Source organism: Bipolaris zeicola (assembly GCF_000523435.1).
Source record: "Bipolaris zeicola 26-R-13 unplaced genomic scaffold scaffold_108, whole genome shotgun sequence".
NCBI classification, from domain to species: domain Eukaryota; kingdom Fungi; phylum Ascomycota; class Dothideomycetes; order Pleosporales; family Pleosporaceae; genus Bipolaris; species Bipolaris zeicola.
In genome coordinates this window covers 59,861-82,225 of record NW_006912157.1, presented here as the reverse complement: position 1 = coordinate 82,225, position 22,365 = coordinate 59,861, and the positions used below count along the sequence as shown (strand labels likewise).

General features: G+C 52.6%; 11 protein-coding genes across 11 annotated transcripts; 7 read left to right on the top strand and 4 right to left on the bottom strand.

Annotated features, from left to right (window-relative positions):
• Positions 1–153: 153 nt before the first annotated feature.
• Positions 154–1,391, bottom strand: COCCADRAFT_99863 (uncharacterized protein; the record flags this gene model as incomplete). Its single annotated transcript, XM_007715537.1, has 4 exons — positions 154–769; positions 843–1,007; positions 1,069–1,268; positions 1,338–1,391. The coding sequence occupies 4 exons, from the start codon at positions 1,389–1,391 to the stop codon at positions 154–156; spliced, it is 1,035 nt and encodes a 344-aa protein (XP_007713727.1).
• Positions 1,392–1,647: 256 nt separating this feature from the next.
• On the top strand, positions 1,648–2,891 carry COCCADRAFT_99892 (uncharacterized protein; the record flags this gene model as incomplete). The annotated part of the gene is made up of 6 exons (XM_007715536.1): positions 1,648–1,864; positions 1,922–2,003; positions 2,061–2,140; positions 2,194–2,258; positions 2,306–2,508; positions 2,570–2,891. The coding sequence occupies 6 exons, from the start codon at positions 1,648–1,650 to the stop codon at positions 2,889–2,891; spliced, it is 969 nt and encodes a 322-aa protein (XP_007713726.1).
• A 138-nt stretch (positions 2,892–3,029) lies between these two features.
• COCCADRAFT_27419 (uncharacterized protein) lies at positions 3,030–3,929 on the bottom strand (the record flags this gene model as incomplete). The annotated part of the gene is made up of 2 exons (XM_007715515.1): positions 3,030–3,416; positions 3,618–3,929. 2 exons carry the CDS (start codon positions 3,927–3,929, stop codon positions 3,030–3,032), a joined length of 699 nt encoding a protein of 232 aa, XP_007713705.1.
• Positions 3,930–4,833: 904 nt separating this feature from the next.
• Positions 4,834–5,007, top strand: COCCADRAFT_99843 (uncharacterized protein; the record flags this gene model as incomplete). Its single annotated transcript, XM_007715535.1, has 1 exon — positions 4,834–5,007. A coding segment is annotated over one exon (174 nt), but the record flags the coding sequence as incomplete, so codon positions are not given.
• Positions 5,008–5,201: 194 nt separating this feature from the next.
• COCCADRAFT_99868 (uncharacterized protein) lies at positions 5,202–6,325 on the top strand (the record flags this gene model as incomplete). Its single annotated transcript, XM_007715534.1, has 4 exons — positions 5,202–5,325; positions 5,391–5,404; positions 5,465–5,521; positions 5,582–6,325. 4 exons carry the CDS (start codon positions 5,202–5,204, stop codon positions 6,323–6,325), a joined length of 939 nt encoding a protein of 312 aa, XP_007713724.1.
• An 854-nt stretch (positions 6,326–7,179) lies between these two features.
• On the top strand, positions 7,180–8,456 carry COCCADRAFT_99849 (uncharacterized protein; the record flags this gene model as incomplete). Its single annotated transcript, XM_007715533.1, has 6 exons — positions 7,180–7,224; positions 7,295–7,405; positions 7,455–7,542; positions 7,595–8,057; positions 8,109–8,253; positions 8,319–8,456. 6 exons carry the CDS (start codon positions 7,180–7,182, stop codon positions 8,454–8,456), a joined length of 990 nt encoding a protein of 329 aa, XP_007713723.1.
• Positions 8,457–9,124: 668 nt separating this feature from the next.
• Positions 9,125–10,021, top strand: COCCADRAFT_38020 (uncharacterized protein; the record flags this gene model as incomplete). Its single annotated transcript, XM_007715532.1, has 2 exons — positions 9,125–9,476; positions 9,531–10,021. The coding sequence occupies 2 exons, from the start codon at positions 9,125–9,127 to the stop codon at positions 10,019–10,021; spliced, it is 843 nt and encodes a 280-aa protein (XP_007713722.1).
• A 450-nt stretch (positions 10,022–10,471) lies between these two features.
• Positions 10,472–11,374, top strand: COCCADRAFT_99876 (uncharacterized protein; the record flags this gene model as incomplete). Its single annotated transcript, XM_007715531.1, has 2 exons — positions 10,472–10,848; positions 10,969–11,374. The coding sequence occupies 2 exons, from the start codon at positions 10,472–10,474 to the stop codon at positions 11,372–11,374; spliced, it is 783 nt and encodes a 260-aa protein (XP_007713721.1).
• A 419-nt stretch (positions 11,375–11,793) lies between these two features.
• COCCADRAFT_6230 (uncharacterized protein) lies at positions 11,794–14,228 on the bottom strand (the record flags this gene model as incomplete). The annotated part of the gene is made up of 6 exons (XM_007715511.1): positions 11,794–12,875; positions 12,924–13,446; positions 13,502–13,635; positions 13,871–14,020; positions 14,083–14,112; positions 14,186–14,228. 6 exons carry the CDS (start codon positions 14,226–14,228, stop codon positions 11,794–11,796), a joined length of 1,962 nt encoding a protein of 653 aa, XP_007713701.1.
• Positions 14,229–15,277: 1,049 nt separating this feature from the next.
• Positions 15,278–17,388, top strand: COCCADRAFT_6229 (uncharacterized protein; the record flags this gene model as incomplete). The annotated part of the gene is made up of 2 exons (XM_007715510.1): positions 15,278–15,664; positions 15,793–17,388. 2 exons carry the CDS (start codon positions 15,278–15,280, stop codon positions 17,386–17,388), a joined length of 1,983 nt encoding a protein of 660 aa, XP_007713700.1.
• A 1,864-nt stretch (positions 17,389–19,252) lies between these two features.
• On the bottom strand, positions 19,253–20,635 carry COCCADRAFT_6228 (glycoside hydrolase family 6 protein; the record flags this gene model as incomplete). Its single annotated transcript, XM_007715509.1, has 4 exons — positions 19,253–19,770; positions 19,839–20,066; positions 20,130–20,302; positions 20,367–20,635. The coding sequence occupies 4 exons, from the start codon at positions 20,633–20,635 to the stop codon at positions 19,253–19,255; spliced, it is 1,188 nt and encodes a 395-aa protein (XP_007713699.1).
• Between the last annotated feature and the right edge of the window lie 1,730 nt (positions 20,636–22,365).

Below are 22,365 nucleotides of genomic sequence, written 5' to 3'. Positions count from 1 at the left end.
GAACTGCGGCGCTCGGTGGGGTGCGGCGCTCGGTGGTGAAACACGTTATATATATATATATATATTCAATATTTCTTGATGCATTGTTTTTTTTTTAAATTCTTCGATAAGGGTACACTCATGGGACAAGTAAGTAGTCGTACAATCCCCTTTTCACGGCCTCAGCTCAACTCCCTTAACCCCCTTCATCCCCTCCTTAAACCCATCTCTCCCCAAAATCTCCTTGACCTTCTCCAACACCGCGCCCTCCCGTCTCCTACTCACATCATCCTCCTTGACCTTCTCGCCCGCCACCAACGCACTCTCCAGTCCCTCATACTCCCAAATATTCGCCTTCATGCCCACCCCGTGATACTGGTGTTTCTGCAAAAACGCCAACCAAGCCTTGACCACATCCGGGTGTCCATCCTGAATCTGAATCAAGCGGCGCATCGTCACCCTCTCAAAGTTCTCTTGACTCTTCTTGAAGATGAAATTCGATCGCGGGACTACCCAGCGCTCTGTTATGCGTGGTAGCGGGATGGGACCGCGCGCGCAGAGACCCATATAGTATGCAGCGCGCACGGCGAAGTCGGAGAAGAGGAGCAGGTTGCGGATGTTGTAGGTGCGGAGTTGGAGGTCGCAGGTGGGCACACCGTATTCGGGTGTGCGGCGAAGGGGCCTGAGGTGGACGGCGCGGACGTTGAGGGGGGTGCGGAGGGCGTCGAGGGCTTCTTGGGTTTTGGGGTCTAGTGGGGGTTGGTCGGTGGGGAAGGTGATGTCTTTTTCTCTGTTGGAACCAGAGGGTTAGTCTGTTTTTTCTATATAATCCGGGGGTGAAGGAGGGTATGACAAAAACGTACTTTGCGAGTTTAATGGGTTCAACGCCGGCGCGCTTGTAGACTTTTAAGAGGCCAAGGTGGTCGGGTGTGTTTTGTAGTTCTTTCCACTGTCGCTGAGCTTCCTCGCGCGTCTTGGGTTCCCGTTGTTGCTGGCGCTTGTTGACTTTTTGCTGGCTGGCATATAGACTGGAGTCTTTGTTAGAACCCTCGTCCTCCTCAAATATCTCGTTATGGCAAGCCAACATACGTCTTGAATTCCTGAACATCGATACCCATATCCTCCAGCCGAGCATCAAGCGGCATATCGCCGCTCTCCAGGTCCATCTTCAGCTTCTCAATGAGCCTGACATCTCTGTCCTCTCTTGAGTCCCGCTCATTGTCCTCGTCCGCTTTCGAGCTCTTGTTCCGCGAAAAGGTCTGGACGGATGGCCGTGGGGCGTGTGAAATCTATTTTCCATTGCAAGTCAGCGGGCCAATTCGTCGCAGACAGCGCTTAACAATTCAATCAATTCATACCTTGACCCTCTTTGCTGGCCCCAGAAAAGAGCGCATACATCGTGGCGCGGCCATGGTCGCTGTCGTCGCAACTTAACCCACGTCCAGCCGTCCAACTTCTTCCTCCGACAATGGCGCTAGCTGCGATTCCGCTTATGGTCTTGGCAGTCGTCGGAATTGCCCGCCGCCTTCCTTGTGCACCCTAGTCATCGCCTCTGATAATGTCACATGTACTCCCTAGACTATTTTCCCTAGTCACAGTTGATCCATTTATCTTTTGTGTTCTAGAGACTTGCTCTCCTTGACTTCACTTTTTTTGCGACTGCTTAAGATGGAGTCCACTCAAGATGCCGCTGCTGCGCCAAACGCCTATGTCCGCGCGACAGAGACGGCCAAATACGTTCGCTCTCAACTACCCGAGACGCTCCAAAATCCAAAGGTAGCCATCGTGTGCGGTTCGGGCCTAGGTGGACTTGCCGACACCATCGAGCCAGAGCCCAAGGTCGAGTTGGCATACGGCACAATTCCACACTTTCCTAAGAGCACAGGTATGCACAAGGCGCGACCCTCAAACTTCATCATGCGGGGTGCTGACAAGTACATAGTTCAGGGCCATGCGGGCAAGTTTGTCTTTGGTCACATTGGGCCTCAGAAAACACCAGTCGCACTTTTGGTTGGACGCGCACAGTAGGTCACTACAGGGGAAGAAGAGCATTTGAACAAGTTTGATATTGACATTGGTAGTTTCTATGAAGGACACTCCATGGACTTGGTCACATTCGCTACCCGCGTGTGCAAGATGCTTGGTGTCGAAACCATGATTGGTATGGAACGTGCGAGGCGAGAGCTAGAGTCATGGGCTAATGACGGCATGTAGTCACAAACGCAGCTGGTGGTCTCAACCAGACTTACCGCGTGGGAGACATTGTGTGTCTAAACGACGTACGTAAGTCGTTGTAAAGCTCAAGACTCACCCTAACACTATGCAGCATCTCAACATGGCTGGGCTTGTTGGATTCCATCCGCTGCGTGGCCCCAACATTGATGAGTTTGGTGTACGATTTCCACCACTATCAGACGCCTACGACCTCGATTTGAGGAGAAGAACGCACAAAGCTTGGGTCAAGCTAGGCCTTGACCAGCAACAGAGACGTCTACACGAAGGCGTATATGCATTCGTTGCAGGACCAACGTATGTTCTCAAAATATTCTTACTTGACATGTCGGCGGCGGACATGAGCTAATCCATCCAGTTACGAGACCCGCGCAGAGTGCCGGATGCTGAGCATGCTAGGGGCTGATGTCGTTGGCATGTCGACTGTGCCAGAGATCATCGTCGCCAGACATGCAGGAATGCGTATTCTGGCGTTCAGTCTAGTCACAAATGTCGCTGTCCTTGAAGCAGGCTCTTGTGGAAATGATGCCACAATTCAGAACATGAACAGGGCGCAGCTGACCGAACACCTGAGCCAAGGCAAGGCAAACCACGAAGAGGTGTTGGAGGCTGGACGGGAGGCGGCCAAGGACATGCAGGCTTTGGTCAAGCAGATCCTTTCCGACCTAGACGAGGAATAGAAGCGCGTCTTAGTCAAAGTTCCGTGGGACAAGCGAGACAGATCTGAGCTAGAAAATATCAAGCCAGACAACGCTGGTCTCGAACACCCAAAAACACAACCATGTTGACAATTACCACGTGAAGTTTCATACACGTGCTCAAGGCTTGACAATCTTGCCCTTGTTGCGCTTTGCTTTGAGGGCCTTGTAGTGGGCCTTCTTTCCGCTCGACTTGGTCGCCTGGATGTCTTGGTACTTTCGGTTGAAGCGGCCACTGTCTTGCTCCTGGGCAATGACTTCCTCGAGCATGGTCTGCCTGCGGTCCTTGTTCTTGAGACGGCTGCTGTAGAACTCGGTGGCGCCTTCAATAATGGTGCCGACTTGGGAGAACGCAGGAACATCGCCCTTGGAGTTGTCCTTTTTGTAGTGGCGCTTGGGATCGAGGACGCTGCGCATCTTGAGGAGCTGCAAGTCTCGGCGTAGCTCTGGGGTCAGGTCGGTCTTGGGCATGTTGAACCATTGTGAGCCAGCAGTTGCTTTCTTCTCCTAAACAAGCCATTAGTATTTTGTGACTGACAAGCTTGAATGCAAAAAGCGTGTAGTGAATAGATGCCTCAGTGTAACTATGAACTAATGGTGCCTCAGTAGCGCAGGAAGGCAACCAAGACGGCGCCCGAATCTGCTCAGCAAAAACATTTGGGATAGATATCATCAAAGGCGTGGGGATGCGACTGGGGTTTGGCATACCTCTTGCTTCTGCTTCTTGATTTGCAGCGGGTCCTCAATCTTCTTGATGCCGTTAGCCAAGGCCTTTTGGTTCTTGTCGACAAGCTTTGAGTGATCTAGACGAGTAATGTTGCCGTGAGTCTTTTCGTAAGTATCGGCGATATGGCCAGGCGTCAGTTTGGGAAGCTTGAATGGGGCTTCGGCCCTAGCTGCAGGCTGCGCAGCCTTTGCACGCATGCGCTCGGCAGCCTCGTTGAGCAGCTCTCGAATCTGCTCATCGGAGAGATCCTCGTCCGAGTCGTCGACAAGCGGCTGGTGCGTTGGCAGCTCCATGCTGGCGGTGACGGGGAGAGGATGGAAAATTTGGAGAACAACTTTTTGAAAAGGTCAGGCGCACGGACCATGTCGGCAAAGCTAAGCTGCTTGCGTCAGATGCCTTGCATGGCCGCCGACGAACCATCCATGTGCTACTACTATGTATGGATGCAAGTACATAGTACGAGGCTGGTCGGGCATTTTGTGATACGAGAGGCCATCAATGGCAATGACCTGCATTGGGCGTCCTGGTGCATGGGAACGTCTGCCCCTGCTGCTCGCGTCCGCCACGTCAAGTTACGCACAAGACCGCAACCGTCGAGATCCTGGTGTGCGGTCAGCGTGGGCATATTGGCTCATGACGCGTGCGTGCATATCATGGCGCATTGAAGAGAACTGAGGACGAACAACTCATCGCTGGCATGGCCCGTTGCTCAGAGGGCCAATCAGGACACCAGGCCTCGGTCACGATGCGGCCGAGCATTGCGCCTTGAAGAGGCACAAATGTGATGGAGGCGGCAGACACACGGCGTCGCTCCTGTGCTGTCACTGCTCTAGGCATTGCGGACGGGCGCAGTGCGACATGGATAGCACGCATACATGGGTATATTAAGCGTGGTCGAGTGACAATGAGGCGAGCATCTGGCTGTGGGCGAGACGACGCTGCAGCGCGCTCGCTACGTGACAGACTCGCGCCTCGACGGCCTTCTTGGACTACGGTTAAGAGCAATCAAGTAAATCAATTACTGCTGCACCCACTCGTCGCCCTCTCCAACACTGGTCTTTGAGAAGCTGGGTAACGTCGGGGCCCTTGCTTAGCTGTGGTTCGTCGACCCGTTGGAAACCCACCAACCAACCAACCATCAACTCCGCGAAGATATACTCGGGCTGGAATTTGATTCGCCAGGCCCAAGCACAGGTCAGTCGCGTTTCTTGTTCAACGTCGAGAGTCGAGATGAGTTTGTGCAATAGAAGGAAGCTCATACACGATGCCAGGCCGCCCGCAGCATCGCCTCTCGCCCCAAAAAACAGGCATTCGCGTCTTCCCCGCGCCATCTCTCTGCACCTTTCCCGGCCACTCAGACCGTACCTTTGACGCAACCACACCCGCGCCCTCCTTCCACAACGCGCCCATACCAATCTCTTGACGACTCATTGGGCACTGCGCATACCTCTCCTGCACAGAGCCGCTCTCCTTGCCCAATTTCCCTGCGCCATCCGGTCTCCAGATACACCTGACAGACGCGCACCCAGCCCACCGTGTCGCACTTGCGCAACCCAGCCCACGCCATGGATCAAGTCAACCTCCAGGGCCACGGCCAGCAGAAGATGCGCCCAGCCACTGCTGCGCCCCGCAAGTACGACGGCCAGCAAGGCAATCCGCTCTACGACCCTGCCAATGGCGGTCACTATGGTACGTCGATGCAGCTCCAGCCGGCGCATCCCCCGTTGACCGCTTGTGCTAACACCATCCTCCAGGCGCATCCGCAGCTGTACGTCTTGTTGTGCCTTCATTGCTCCCCCGAGCTTCCCATCGCTGATATTTGGTCCAGATTGCCGCGCAAAACCAAGCTCCAGATCCACAGCTCTTCACCGGTTCCTGGCAGAATGTACGCACCCAACGCCCAAACGCCTACGGCGCCCAGAGTCTCAGTAGCTGACACTTGCAGGTGAACCAAGGCCTCACGGGAAACTACCGCGACATTCTCAACACGTACTGGCAGCAACAAGTAACGAAGCTCGAGACGGACGAACATGACTACAAGCTGCACCAGCTCCCGCTTGCTCGCATTAAGAAGGTTATGAAAGCGGATCCCGAGGTCAAGATGATCTCTGCCGAAGCGCCCATCCTATTCGCCAAGGGATGCGACATCTTCATCACGGAGCTCACAATGCGTGCGTGGATCCACGCCGAAGAGAACAAGCGTCGCACTCTGCAGCGCTCCGACATTGCCTCCGCATTATCCAAGTCGGACATGTTTGACTTTCTTATCGATATCGTCCCTCGTGAAGAGGCGCATCCACACAAGAGAAGCGCGGGCCAAAACGCGGCCGTGCAATCGTCGGCTGCAGTGGTTCCCCCCGGCGGCATGCCTCAGCCTGTGCACGCCCAGCACCCAATGGCTCCTCCCGACTACGGCATGAACCAGCACCTTGCCCAGCAAGAGGACTACCGACAGTCATCCATGTACCCAGGACCTGTGCAGGGCGACCCGAGCGTGTATGCGCAGCAGGGCATGTTTGATCCCAATGCGTATGGCCCATACGGCGCCATGGGGCAGCAGCCTCAGATGTACGCGGTTGGTCAGCGCGGGCCAGATCCCAATGCCGGCGACCCACAGGGCTTTGGCCGGTATGGCGAGGCTGACGCTGATGATGATGCTCAGGGCGAGCGCGTGGACGCAGACAACTAGTTGTTGACCCAGCCTCTGACTCTCGGTGATTAGTTGTCGCGATGCCGACACGACAGAGAGAGGTGTTGTGCGCTATTGTTAGCAGATTGATCTTGGATATGGCGTTTAGGTACGGTGTTTGGGCACACGGCCGCGGAATGGCTAGGTATCATGAAAGGCGTCATAACACAATATCACTTAATGGAAAGTCAATTAGCTTGTCGCAAACAAGTGATGCTTCTCCCGTAACAGCTTAGGCAGCGAGGCTTGTTTGCCATGACGTTAGCAGCGAGGCCCCGGTCTATTCCGGTACCTGTAGCGCGCTGGACAGGACCGAGGTCCTTGTTGGTTGAAAGACTTAACGATGCGCGGGTCTATGTCTTTGTACCTGCATTTTCTAGCGGGCTCCGTCCTATTCCGAACATCTGTGGCACCGAGGCACATCACATGCGTGACTTGTGGCTGGGAAGCAGTAAGGGAGGCATTGTGTATACAGCTTGGAGGTGGATGTTCAAGTGGTGTGTTCTGCACGACTGATGTACGCCTGAGAGAGTTCTGAACCCAGACTGCATACCCGCCTGGCGAAACCAGGGCTGTCGCGGACTTGATGCGATCTGCCCTAGAAAGCACTAGGCGTGACGGCCTTTCGGTGAGGCGCGTCCCATGCTCCGCCCGGTACCCCGCCGCTAATGGCCCGTGCTCCACCCCCACCTGCGCGAGACCAACAGAACCAGTGCATAGTCCAGCGCTCACCCTACATCAAGCCACCATTCTGCCTCTTCTTCTCTTCTCTTCTCTCACCGACTCTTCAATTGCTTTCATCAAACTTGCCCCTCCACAAAACACCCCTCTCCCTTCATCAAATCACATCAAAAATGGTCAAGGCCGTAGTAGCTGGAGCTTCCGGAGGCATCGGACAGGTACGAGCCCGCGAGCACCCAAAGGGTCCATAGACCCCCGTTGCAGCACCTGCTAACCAATGTGAAATAGCCCCTCTCTCTACTCCTCAAGAACAACCAGCACGTCACTGAGCTCGCCCTCTACGATGTTGTAAACACTCCAGGTGTTGCTGCTGACCTGTCTCACATCTCAACCCCCGCGGTATGAGGTGCTCGCCCCGCATTCACATAAACACACTAAAGTTGTTTAGGTTGTAAAAGGCTACCTGCCCAAGGACGATGGTCTGAAGGGCGCCCTTACCGGTGCTGACATCGTTGTCATTCCCGCCGGTATTCCTCGTAAGTTGGATATATTCTACGGCTCGGCGAGCAAACACTGACAAAGACTCAGGCAAGCCTGGTATGACGCGCGATGATCTGTTCAAGATCAACGCCGGCATCGTCAAGGGTCTCGTCGAGGGTATTGCCCAATTCTGCCCCAAGGCTTTCGTCCTCATCATCTCCAACCCCGTAAACTCCACAGTCCCCATCGCCGCCGAGGTCCTCAAGAAGGCCGGCGTCTTCGACCCCAAGAAGCTCTTCGGTGTCACCACCCTAGACGTTGTCCGTGCCGAGACATTCGTTGCCGAGATTATCGGCGAGAAGAACCCCGGAAACCTCAACATTCCCGTCATTGGTGGCCACTCTGGCGAGACCATTGTCCCGCTCTTCAGCCAGGCTAAGCCAAGCGTGAACATTCCAGCAGACAAGATGGAAGCCCTTGTCAAGCGTGTCCAATTCGGTGGTGATGAGGTCGTCCAGGCAAAGGATGGTGCTGGTTCAGCCACCCTTTCCATGGCCTACGCCGGATACCGGTAAGTCTTTTGTGGCTCTACTTTGAGATGACACAGCCTGACCACAGACAGATTCGCCGAAAAGGTCATCAAGGCCGCCAAGGGCGAGAAGGGCATTGTCGAGCCCAGCTATGTCTACCTCCCCGGTGTCGAGGGTGGCGACGCGATTGCGAAGGCTACTGGAACCGAGTTCTTCTCTGTACCAATCGAGCTTGGTGTAAGTAATCCAAGATGATCTTGACATGTTTCGTATCCTGTAGCTTTACTAATCTTTTGCAATAGCCCAGTGGTGCCGAGAAGGCCATCGACGTCGTCAGCAGTGCGAACGACCAAGAGAAGACTCTCCTCAAGGCCTGCTACGAGGGCCTGGGTGGCAACATCACCAAGGGTGTTGAGTTTGTCAAGACTGCTAGTGAGTAAACTACGTTGCATTATTGATGGATCTTGAGACTGATGGAATCGTGCAGAGTAACTATAGACCTCCGCGATGGATGATGCGAGACGAATCCAGATGAAGACATGTCTTGGAATGCCCAATGATCATATGCCACTGTGAGCAGAAGAATGAATAAATTTATGAACACCAAAAGACCCCTTGCATGATTCTGAGACGCATCAATGCTTTTGTGATGAACATGTTCTGATCAGAATAGGGTATGTCCCGCACGTTATGCCCAAGAAGAACCCTCGCTATTCGACATGCCATGCGGGCTCGCAGTCCTTGTTGAAATGTGTCTGTAGTCACTGAGTATACCTATGGTCGACCGATCACCTATTACAGAGCCGTAAATGGATGTCCACAGAGAACCAGTACCATAGGCGAAGAATGAAAAACGAAAAGAAAGGGTGCCTGAAATTATCGTTGAAATTTCCAATGAGAACTGTTTTGGGTATATTTGGAGAATGAATTACCTATCCGAGCCCGCATAAAATGATGACTGGCTAGGCGACATCAAGGCTAACCATGGTTTGGGATATTGACATTTTCCACTGACATACGTATATAGTCGCGCACCTATCTGCCCTTTTCGTCCATCATTCATCAAACACAACTATCGACTATACCAACAAGCACGAGCACATTCAAAATGCGTTGGTCTTTCCTGGACCTTCCCCCGGAGCTGAGGCTCATGATCTATAAGCACTTATCCATCACCACAAAGCACCTAGTCCTGGAACGCTCACTCAACAAGTACGGTGGTGCGTCGACCATTCGGCTAGTCGTAAAATTTGCACCCGTCGAGATCTTGAGGACCTGTCGGTTGATCTACCAAGAAGCCTATGCCTGTATCAACAGGCTTGTGGAAAGATGCCAACGCCTGCAAGTCATTGTCGACTTGTCCATGATGAGAACCTTTTGTGGGATAGTCTGCAGCACAGAGACTGATGACGTGGGAAAGATTTTCATAATGATTATGCAAGAGTCTTGTTCACCTACGGGTCTACCTGCAGAGCAAGGCCAGCACCAAAACCGTTTTAGTTTGCCACCATAAGATCGTGTGGTATCGGCGGAATACGCAATTAAACTCCGAAACTTTATGGAGCGGAGCATCAAGTATGTAAACCACATGCTCAATAGGTGCATACTAGAGATTGCCGTCACGATACCAGAACATGTCAGAATAATGGGAGGACAAACAATATATCCACTGATGGGTTTGCCATGGAGAGCAGCGCATCGGAGGCAAGAATTTCGCTTATATGCTAGGGTGGAAGGGGAATTGGATGCCACGATGGAGATCGAGTACGGCATGCTGATAAGAGAATGGAGTTGTTTTCTGCGTTATGATGGCCAAGAAGATGCGAAGGCGCTCGGTGATGTAGAATGGCAAGCGGACTGGGAAGGAATTGAGGTTCGGGAGAATTACGTAGACGCAGAAGCGGTGTTGCATGTGATGATAGAGGAGGCTCGCAGGCAACCATCACGTCACCATGTGTCGAGCTTCCTAAGGTTGGAAAACGAAGTGAGGTCTCTAGGACTCTAGTCAGGAAACAGGATAGAAGTCCCTGTATTTTATGTTCTAGATTTAATTCTAGCATTGTATGGATGGATTTACATAAGTGGTGTTGGGATATTAGCAAGACGTGCCGAGCCATGACACTAGGGACTAGCAGGACCCTTGCCGGATGATCGACGGTAGTAGTTCTGAATAGCCCACATGGAGCTCCAACGCCGACGGACCGCATTGCGCTTTGTGACTGCGATTCCCCGCCTACAGCCCGATAATTCCCCAGCACTGATCCTCCGTGACGAATAGTACGACACAAAACAACTCGATATCCAGGGCCGTCTCAATTCCATCTGCAGAGCCCCTACACCAACATTATCCAACAACGCGCGCAGCCCTCAGCACGGTACACTCGAGTCGACACATTAAATACCCGCCCAACAGGCAAACAAGCCCATATACACGCAAAAAGAACACCTTTCAAACATGGCGCAAGCCAACGCCTCCGTCCCCAGCGAAACCTCACCCCCTTACGTCGACCCCACCTTCTCGGTAGTAAACACATCATGCCTGGACCTCCTCCTCATCGAACTGGTCCCCATGGCCTACCGCATAACCGCCGACCTGGCCGCTCGAGAAGAAGAATGGATTCACGGTGCCGCCAGCGCAGCCTCACCTAGCGCGCGAGCCAAGCAGTTGGCTGGCTCTCCCGGCAACGACGCCGCGAGCACCGTAGCCGCGCGGACAGAAGGCGGAGGCCACGTTGGTGTCGCGGGGACCGTGGACGAGGAGGAGAGTAGAGAAGCCGTGTTTCACCGGTTAGAAGCACTGGGGTACAGAGTTGGTCTTGGGGTTGTGGAACGGTATTTAACATCCTTTTCCTCCTCCCCCCCCCATTTATCCACCCTTCCTTCTGCCCCTCTTCCACCCAATTTCCCTACTCGACCGATTGAACAAATGTAAATCACTAACGAAACACGCAGTTTCTCCCGCGACGCCCCCCGCCCTACCACCCCCCTCGATTGCATCAAATTCCTCTGCAAAGACCTCTGGACCCTCCTCTTCCGCAAGCAAATCGACAACCTCAAAACTAACCACCGCGGCATCTACGTCCTCACCGATAACACCTTCAAGCCCCTCGGCCGCATGTCCTTTGACACAAAGAAATACGACGCCAGCATGCAAGCTGCCCTCGTCGCGCAGACGGGCGACCCCGCGTTGGGGCGCGAGGCAAATTCACAGGCTAGGGTCCAGCCGTTTCTTTATTTCCCCGCGGGCTTAATTAGGGGGTGTCTTGCTGCGCTGGGGATTCAGGCTAGTGTTACGGCGGAGAGTGTGGCGTTGCCTGGGGCTACGTTTCAGATTCGGACGGTGGGGGCGAAGAGTTGAGGGTTGAAGTTAGAAAGGCGAGGGAGGGGGTTTTTTTTTGCTTGATTGTGATGTGTTTTTAGCGGCATACACTGGCGTTGTTTTGGGATGAATGGATGAGGATGATGGGTATGAATGTGGTTTGCATGATATGTGTACATATGGGGATATCCGAATACATATGTTTATCATCACGTTTGCTTTTGTACCGGCAATATAGACGGGTAAGGCAACGAGCAATGTTGTACAAGACTAAAATACAGCACAAATCATTCACCTCACTTGGTCCAGAGAGAGACACGGAGATGAACAATATCTCATTCCCATTTCCGATTCCACAAAAAAACACAAGACGCCACCAATGCTCCAGACAAATGCACATAGTGCCTGTCCGTTTTCCCTTGACCGAGATAGACTCTAAAAGAAATGATTGGAAAAAATCAAACGTTACTCGGTCCACCGGGACCCTTTGGATCAAGCAACAAATGCGGTTTCAAGAAGCCATCATCAATCTGCTTGAACGCGTTTGCAGGATCATGACTGATTTCACTGATAAGCTGCTTAACCGCACCAGTGGCAGTAGCCACTCTACCCGGTCCTTCTGGTGGTTTATGACCAGAAGTCGGGTACGGTGATACAGTCTGGGAAGCGCCTGCAAGTGGGGATGAGGAGCGGTTGGGAGAACGGCGGGCGCTCGGGGGTAAGTCGAGATCAATGTCGTCTTCGTCGTTTGAGGCACTATCTCCGGGGCTGAGGAGACCCTGATCTGCGCCGTCCCGGGTGCGGACGTGGCTAGAGTTGCGGCGTGTGGCGCCGTTGGGACGGGTTCGGGGACTGCTGCGGCTGCGGGAGCCGCTAGAGTAGGAACTTTCTTGGTTGTTGACATTGTTGAGAGTGAAGGCGCCTTGGCTGGGGCGGGGGGTGTGACCATAACCTTGACCTTGCTTACGGCTATATGTGCCGCCGTTGACGACTTCAATGTCGAACTCGTCGTCGCTGTCGATTTCCTCGACGATGCCAGTGCGGATACCTAGGATTTCCAACATGCGTGCGGTGGTGCCGCCAAAGATAATGACGGTCAAGACAACGACGACAAGGACAGTTGCTCGTAGGGTATCACCGTTATTACCTGTCAGGCCTGCAGCGAGCGCAACACCGACAGCACCACGCAGACCTGCCCAGTAAATCATGGCTTGGTGAGCCCAGGGAATCTCTTCCACAAGCTCTTCTCCACGCCTACGCTGGCGGTACCGGGTCACGGAGTTGATGATTCTAGAAAGCGGGAATACGGCACACCATCGAGCTGCGCAGATACCAGCGACGGTGATGAGGATGAACAGGGGCTTGTAGTCAAGCTTGTCATCGGTAAAGAGCGAGAGTCCCAGGTAGATGAAGATGAAGTTCTCCGAAATCTGCGACGTGACTTGGAAGACAAACTTGGTAGTGAGCTGTGTTCGCCTCGACATGTTGTGGTAAGCATAGTGTTTCATGCATATGCCGCAGAACAGCAGCGAGACAATGCCTGTACTTGGTCAGCGGCAATACATACTGACAAGTCTGCAGTACTTACCCGACATGTGGATGGCGTTGGACATGAAGTAGGTCAAGTATGCAGTGAGAATAATCAAACAACTCTCCGTCTTGGGGAAGCGCCTGACATAGGTGAACTTGAGCATCAGAGAGACGGCAATGCCGACTGTAACACCGATAAACAGACTGCCAAAGAAGACGCCAAAGAAAATGCCAAAGGCCTCAAACAGGCTAAGGATACCCAGCGACTCTGCGCCATCCTTGTACTTTTGTGCAGTTTCAAACAAGACGATAGCAACGGCATCGTTCAAGATTGACTCGCCAAAAATGAGTGTGTACAGCTTGGGCTCTACTTTGTACGTATCGAAGATGGCAAGAATAGTCACGGGGTCCGTGGCCGAAAGAGTGGCGCCCACGGACATGGCCTCGACAAAGTTGATCTTGAAGCCATCGAGAGGGATCCTGGTCCAGAGGAAGAGAATAAGGCCGAGGACTAGAGCAGAGATGAAGGTCCCCGCAAAGGCAAAGGTGAGGATAGTGCCGATATGACGAAAGAAGTTGCCCTAGGGCTTGTTAGGACACGGCAAGGAGCAGGGGTGTGTGTGTGTAAGAACCCACTTGGTGCAGTTCGTAGCCGGCCGATAGGATGATGGGAGGCAGCAGCAGGTTGAAAAACATTTGGTAGTCAAAACTGACGGCATCCCGCACGGATGCTACTGCTGTCAGGCGGAGGATGAGACCAACGACCATTCCTGAAAGTGGTTAGCGGGGCATGTGGTAGCGTGCTCCGGTTACGATGTGAGCCAAGACGGGATTGCAGTGGACAGAACATGTGCAGATTTACCCCACTAATCAATCGCTGATCGAGCTTCTGCCCCAAGCTTGCAGGGCGATGGCTTGTAACCCAGTATGCGCACTACTTGGGGCTTGTCACGACGATTGCGCAAGAGTAGTAGAGGCCACGGAGGCGGGCGTGGGGCAACGTACCAGCAAAGATGGACAAGACGGTTTCATGGACGGCCTGTATTTTGCGTGTGTGCAGGATATAGCTGGTAAAGAGGGCGATTATGAGCAGGACGATGAGGATGGATAAAGCCCATGATGTGAAGATTTCCTTTTGGCCGGCCTCGGGTTCGTCTGGTGCAGGCATTAGACAGGCTTGAGGCGCGGGGAATTTGAAGAGGGCATGGGTAACTGACCATCCGGGTCTGCGTCGGTCGTGTCTCGCTCTGTAGCAAAAAATAGGTCAGTGGTGATCTGGGCGACATGGTGTGTCATGGCATAGGCTTCGAGGGCGCATACTGAGGAGCTGGCCGACGGCCCACCAGCCCATTATGGAAGCCATGCTGGGCTCAAGGCGGCGCTTTCATGGGCCGGATCGCGTCGCGTTGCTGATGAATCGAAGGAGTAGGGCGCGTGTGATGGACGGCACAGGTGGGTGGTGTTGGGCGCGGGTCTTGGATGAAAGGCCACGGGCGCGCCAGATGACAGAGGGCGGATGGCGCGAGTGGGCAGGCAGTGGCAGTGGCAGTGAGAGTGGCTGGGCAGGGCAGAGCAGAGCAGGGCAGCGAGGGTGTGAGGGCGAGCGTGATCAATTCACCGTGACGTGTCTGTGTGTATGTGTGCGTATGTAGGATGTGTGCAGCGTGCATGTATGTAGGTATGTGTTCTCTGGGAGTTGCTGCCTCGCCCTCTGCGCCGCCCCCAGCAAAGCTGCCCAGGTGTCTGTTCGTCGTCCCATGTCCCGGCACACGGCCCTCCCGCCCTAGCACCCCATTGGGACTAGCGCATTAGCAAGGGTCTGAGGAACTGCTCGCTCATGGCCCAACGTCATCCTACATGCTTCCCGCACACACTCTGCCTGCATGACATCGACTTTGAATCGCCCTGCTGAGCGCAAAAGACACCCAACCACCACACACACCCACGCTTGCACGCGCATGCACTCGCGCGCACATGACCTACACCGCTCTCCTCAGCGCCTGGTGACGTTCCCCTGCTGATTCGACTCGCCCTCCTTCGCCTCCCCGCCACTGCCGCCTCCAGCTGCAGTGCGGCTCGTCATTTGCGTAGCCCTTTATTCTTGCTGAGCACGCCGCCAGCTGTTTTGCGCCCCAGCGGAACCGCTAGCTTCTCTTTCACTGTGCTGCATATCTTGGCCCCTCCGCCGTGACTTTTGCCTGCAACAGCCCTGTCTCTCACCACATCACTCCACCCTCCCTCGAGACTGCTGCCCGCCGCCCGCCGCCCGCTGCCAACTGACCCTGGCAGCAAGCCTACCAATCACAGTCTCGCCGACCCTGACCACCTACAGCAATCTATCTCCAGGCCTGACCACGTCGCCGCCTGCACAGCAACCCGATCGCGTGTTGTCCCCACGTCCACTGCCACATCATGTCTTCGACGCCTCTGTCTCGTGGCCGAGATGACTCGGCCCCAGGGCCCCTTTCCCCGCCTCTATCTAGACTCGACACTTCCTCTCCTCGTCCCAAACCACGACCCAAACTCGTCTCTTTTGCCCGCGACTCTCCCCTGGGCGGCCGCCCCGACACTGACGGAGACGCTGAGATAGAATTCATTCACCACGCAGACCATCCGCCCCGCATGTCTTCCGAAGTCGACCCTCTCCTTAAGGAGGCCATGTCGCCCAACAGCGAAGACGACAGCTGGTTGGGTGAATCACAAGTCGAGGAGACAAAATCAAGCTGGTTCCTCTTCCTACTCACTTTCGGCGGCCTCGGCTTGCAAATTGGTTGGTCTGTAGAAACTTCAAATGGCTCGGTAAGTGCTTTTTCCACCTGCCTCCTTCAAAAAAAATTCACTGGCACGCTATGGACCCTGCGTCCAGATCGGCGTCCTGCCACTTGTGTTTTCCGCGGTGGCGAGGCTGCGGCTAACGTTGTCAACAGCCCTATCTTCTGTCGCTCGGTCTGAGCAAGTCGATGCTTGCCCTCGTCTGGATTGCTGGTCCTCTCTCTGGTGTACTCGTCCAGCCCTACGTCGGTCTCAAGAGCGACAATTGCCGTTTGCGATGGGGAAAGCGGAGACCTTTCATTGTCGGCGGTGCTGCCGCAACCATCTTGTCGCTCATGGTTCTCGCTTGGGCTAAAGAGATCATGGGCGGTTTCTTGGGCATCTTTGGAGCAGACCCAGAGTCCACCTTTGTCAAGACAAGTATCATGCTTTTCGCCGTCTTCTTCGTATATGTGCTGGATTTTGCTATCAACGTCATCCAAGCCGGCGTGCGAGCATATATTGTCGATGTTGCACCCACGCACCAGCAAGAATCTGCCAATGCATGGCTGATGAGGTCGGCGGGTATTGGCAACATCTTGGGCTACCTTGCCGGCTACATCAACTTGCCAGACTATCTCCCATGGCTCGGTAACACCCAGTTCAAGGTCCTTTGCGCCATTGCATCCTTTGTCATGGCTCTCACTGTCGGCGTCAGTTGCTCCGCATGCGCCGAACGTGACCCACAGTTCGATACCGCTCCCGCCAACCAGCAAGATGGTGTTATTGCTTTTTTCAAAGGCCTTGCACGCTCAGTCAGGAAACTGCCCCCTCAGATCAAGAAAGTCTGCATGGTGCAGTTCTTTGCTTGGATCGGATGGTTTCCTTTTCTCTTCTACATCACCACCTACGTTGGCGAGATCTACGCCGACCCATTTTTTGAGGAGGACCCACATCTCCCAGATCGCCAGATCGACGGTATCCTTGAAGATGGAACCAGAATTGGCACAAGAGCTTTGTTGATTTTCGCCATCACTACATTCATCGCCTCTGTTATCTTGCCTTTTGTTATTCCGCCAACATTCCAAGCTCCAGAGCCCGAGCGCCCCGTTACTCCCGCGACCCCCATGACGCCATCCACCCCGCATTCTATGAACGGCTCCAGCTACTTTGCACTCAACCACCAGCCCAAAGGATCTTCAAAGACCTTTATGGACAGGCTCTCCAATTCAATGGACGTGCTGCAGATCAAATCGCTAACCCTTCGTCGCGCATGGCTCATCTCGCACATTCTGTTCGCCGTGCTAATGGCCTTGACCTTTTTTGTCCGCAGTGCCTGGGGCGCTACAGTTCTTGTCGGCGCTATTGGTATTCCTTGGTGTATCACAAACTGGGCGCCATTCGCTATCATCTCTTCCGAAATCTCAAAGCGAGACGCCATTCGCCGTGGCATTATCAAGCCTCGTGACCGTGAAGCGCAACTTATTGCAGAGGGCGAAGATGAAGGTTCAGGTGCAGATTCGGCTGGTGTCGTACTCGGAATCCACAATGTCGCAATCGCAGCACCGCAAGTCATTGCCACGTTGATCAGCGCCGTCTTGTTCAGAATCCTACAAAAGCCCAGAGGCACAGCTGGCGACACCAGTGTAGCCTGGGTGCTGCGCTTTGGAGGCATCTGCGCTCTAGTCGCTGCATGGCTGACGCTCCAAGTCAACGAAGAAAAAGAAGACGTTGAAACCGAGGAACCCTTCAGGAGGAGGCGGATGTCCTAGGACGACTCCGATGAGTATTCTTTGGCTCATCTTAGACATGAGTTGGCCCAGTCTCTTAGCCGGCAAAATTCTCTAGACGGAGACACTTTGACAAGCTTAGATCACAGCGAAAGGCGAGGCAAGATTTGGGAAATATTCGAATGGCATTAACCAACCCTGCCGCTGTCCGACACACGCATTGCCCCCGTTTGGATTGTTCTGGCTCCAAAAGTCTGGCTTTTTATTAGACTTTGGTTCCCTCCCCCACTTGAATTAGACTGTGATATTCCTTGTGGGTTTTAAGCGAAGGCGTTCCTCCCCCCTTTTTTGATTTTGGCGTCTTGAGAAGAGAGATTCCACACCTTTTTTTAACGGCTTTATGAAATGGCATGAGCGGAGTTTTTGGGAGGGATTATACACACACACATCCATGTATATGCGGATGGATGGATTTTGGAGGGTTTCTTTCCTGGGACTTCGGCGCGGATAGGGGCGTTTTCTTTTCAATGGATAGGGAAAATTATACCACACACTCTTTTTTTGTGATTACCAGTAGGAAATCTAGGGCCACCTTTTTTTGCTGTTATATTGTAGCTTTTTTGGCGTTTCAATGGAATAGATGATAGGGGTTCGTTCTTTGATGTATTTTTGTCAAATGTTTTGACCATCTTGCTTGGATTTTGTTTTTATCATTCCTCGTGTTATCACACATCTACGTAGTAAAACAAAATTCCAAGCATTATTTACCTATTACGTCTTACAAAATTATATTGTTTTTCGATTTTTTGGAAACATGAGAGTATTGAGTCTAGAGTGTAGCGAAGACGATTGCACATACGATATACTGACGTTTCTAGAACGTCATCGATTTCGGTAGGTTGTTGATGGTGGGGGTGGGGGCTGTGTGGAGTCGTGGGGTATTTTTGTAGATCAACCAGGTGCCCACACATCGATTCCTCTTTCCTCGGTTTTTTTTTTCCAAGAAAGGGAAATTACTGAGAAAGAAAGAATAAAAAGACCACCTAGCTTGATTCCTCCAAGACAAATTTAATACCTCTTTCCTTGAAGTAAAAAAAAACCCCCACAACAATTGCTTGGCAACGTTTCTGAGACCTCACAGCGAAGACGGGGGTTTTTAATACTCGAGTTATTGAAGAAAAACCTCCTTGCAATTCTGCCTGCTTTCTTTTTTGCCTTTGAAGGTATTGCAACATTCTGGACTCAAAAAAAAATAAGGGGGTTGTATCTAGGAAGGGTTAGAAACGTAGTACGTGGTACGCGATACGAAAGTAATTGTCACGTGCTACCACTCTTGACACAACTAAGGTATTCGGATAGGAGATATATTAACATTGAGCTGAGGTGTAACTTGATAGCATGAAAAACAATGTTATGCGTGGCTATGATATTTAGAATTTCTAATGAGTATAGCATGGTGTATTGCTTCATCTCTGCTACCTCTAAAAAAACCCGTGTAGCGCTGGTTTTTATTAAGCAGTATAATTATTTGTATTAGTGGCAAGATTCTATCCGACTTATTTAATTTAATCCACAAAGAGCCGAGAAAATACATGTGTTGTTGTCGAAGAGGTGTGAAAAGATTTTCCGGTTGCTTTCGGTGCATACTGTAAGTTGAGAACGGGAGAAGTGTCGAATGAAAAGTGTCTAGAAAGGTAAGTGACTAGGTATGGATGACAATTATGTCTTAGTAGCAATTTGGAAAAAAAAACGAGAGACACTGTTCTATTGTTGCTTTGCCCTGAAAATAATGAATCTCGCCTTAACCCCCCTCCTCACAACCTATCTATGTACAAAGAAAGTTGACCTCACACCCTACTCTACCGTTCCCATAGAGCTGAACATGTTCAGCAAGCGCACCATCACTCTACAGAGGCGGGTTGGCGTTCTTGACAAGCATCTCAAAGTAGGCCTGGTTCCAGGATCCAGCCTCGGGGCTGGGCTTGTAGGCATCGTCCTTACCGCAGAATGAATCGTAGCGCTTCGCGGAGGTATCGCTGGTACCGTCGCTCTCACCGCCGGGCTTGCCCCACACGCAGGCATCGATGAGTGGAGATCCCGTGTCAGCCGTGGGGGGGCGACCGAATCCAGCACCGTTGACATTGCACCAGTCGCCCCATTCCTTGCGGATACCCGTGACGCCATTGCGGCCTGTGTCGACAATGGCCTGGCCGGGCATGCCTGCGGCGACAAGTTCGGGCGATATGAGCTGGACGTACTTCTTCTCGTTTTGTGCCTTGTTGTACTGGCCGTCGGAGGAACCAGCAAATTCTCCAGGCTCTTGGTCCAGCGAGTTCCAGCCGGCAATGTTGGTCGCGATACCGCGGACTGCCTTGGGGCTGCCAGCATTTTTGTAGACCGTCGCAAGCTCCTTGGCGCCCGGTTCTGCTCAGATTAGCTTTTCTATTTTTTCTCCATGTACGATTCAATGACAGGTAAAGGAGAGTACGTACTGATATTGGCGTCCCAGCCAAGCCAACCTCCGTGACCAGCATCTATGTACATGGCTACATTGGGGAGATTCAGCTGCTTAAGCGCATACGCAACTCCCTCGCGGTATCCGGCAGCAGAGGCCTGGCATGTCGCCAAGTTGCTGTTGGTGACCAAGTTGGGCAAAGAGTCGGGCTCGATAATCAGAGCGAAGGCGATGTTTGGGTACTTCTTGATGATTGTAACAATGGCTATGATGGAGTTCCGGGTTAGTGGCGAGATCTACATAAGATAAGACGATGGTTAGTACTCACGATCAATGTACTGCGTCTTGTAAATGTTGATTTCGCCAACGGCAAGTTCGCCGTTAGATGCTTTGGCGGCGCAGTCGCGACCAGGCAGATCGTAAATGATGAGTCCGCGAATCTGGGTGCAGGGGGTGTCCTTGATGATGTCGTCGAGCATCTTGATCTTGTCACGCGTATCACTGAATTGCATGTCAGCATCCTTTTCACTAGAAAACCATACAGCCCGAGCTTTCAGCGCCTTACATCCAGAAAAAGCTTCCAATATTAGCGACCTTGGCCGCTTTTGCTGCAAGTGTCGAGTCGGTGATTTTTGTAACAGCTTCTTTGACCTCGGCAGCATAGAAACTATTGACAGCGAGGGAGCGATTGGAGAACGGGTTTCCAGATAGCGTGACAGGAGAAGAGCATACTGCGGCCTGGCGGGCAGCGATGTCGCGGCGCTCAGCAGGAGAAGGAAACGCAAGAGCGCCAGAGATGGCCGAAGCCACCGTTGCGGAGAGAAGACCTTTCATGGTAGTGGCTGTAAGAGAACGTGCGAATGCAAGAGAGCGTATGGTAGTTTGGATGCTGAAACATTCGAGTGACGAGCCTCCTTCTTATACAACTCATGTACTGGCAGCTGAGAATTGGGATACTTGTCCATCGGAAAGCAGGCCCGAGGGTGATTGACAAGGGGCAGTTGTCAGGTTTGGGCGATCAGCCCTCGAGAAATAAGATTTAGATGAACATATATCATGTGGGGAATGATACTATACCAAGTTTATCTGTAGTAAAGTGCCACTTTAGTAGGAGGAGGCAACAGTACGGTTCTTGCAGTGGGTTCGAGGTTTTACACTTGGGTACCCTTTGATAAGCTGGACCGCGTTGGAGCGACGATGCCTTGCCATCTCATATTTCGTCGATGAGACAGTGTCGGAATATTTCTCAAGGTATCTTCTCCAAAGTAGGATTTGAAGCGCAAATGGTGCCTAATTTGTCTCTGTGTATGCGTCCTTGATTGGCATATATGACTAGCAGGGTCAATAGATGAATGTCTTACGAGAGACTTTAGAACTGCGGGGATGTTGGCTTCCCGAGCCTCTACTACCCCGCGGTCTCGACGTTAGTCTCTCAGCCTCATCTATGAATACCCCGACGAATCGGCTATGAGAGTGATGGCGATGTTCGAGCAGATCAAGTAACAAGATGGCCTCGATCGATCACGTCTACCGTTCCACAATGCTGGCTTGACCACTACAAACTGAAGCACCAGGGCATTGTGTAGTTAGCCTCATTTGTGGGTACATGTAGATTTGTATTTGGATAATGCGGGTACACGACTCCGAGCCGCCGTATGACGCAGCAGTGATGGGCCTGCATACAGCATGTTGAAGCTATATGGCCCCATGGCATAGATGTATCAGGTGTTGATAGAATGAGCGCGTTGTTTGGCGTACTAGAAGTAAGCGTATGTATTCGGCCCGGGATGTTTTGGCTGAACCGCCTTCTCGAAACATTCTGCCGTGCACATGACAGCCCAATTTGATGAAGGTAGATCTTGGACACTGCTGAGGATTTCATTTATCCTGACACACGGCACATTGTACATAATTCTGGAAGGCGAACTATGGCAGTTGTTCCATGCAAGGGTGGGTGCCATGTGCAAAGAGGAATTAAGTCCATGCACGAACGGGGCGTCGTAGCTTGGAGCAAACGAATGGCTCGCGCTTGATGTTGCGAGATTGATTGTAACTTGTCTGCGCCACGGTTCAGCATTTCCCTAGATCAAGGCAGTGAGGCTCGGGAGAGTTGCGGATAGTCAACGGGAAATGGGGCATCTCCCTCAGATTGACTTGGACTGGAAGACAATGTGCTAGTATTACCGGGGTGCCGTAGTATATGTTGCGGTGTTTGTATCATACGTGGACTGCGACGCGTTGCAAAGTGTCGCAACCAACCATAGGAGCCTTGGTCGTATAGGGTGATGACAGCAATCTTGCAAAGGCGACATGTGAGTGGGCGAGATGTTTGGAAACTCCCGGATGTCGGGTAATAGGAGACAGCTGCCGCCCTGCACCACGTTTAGTCCCATCTGGTGCTAGCGGCAATATCGAAAGGCTCTTGGTTCACTCAAGCTCCGCATTCTGGCCCCGCAAGCCTTGCACTCGGCCGAATCCTTAAGCTTATGTAGACTTCCGTACCTTTTCGAGACTCTCGGATGATTGATAGCGACCACGCGTGAAGGGTCGGGCGAAGACTCCGT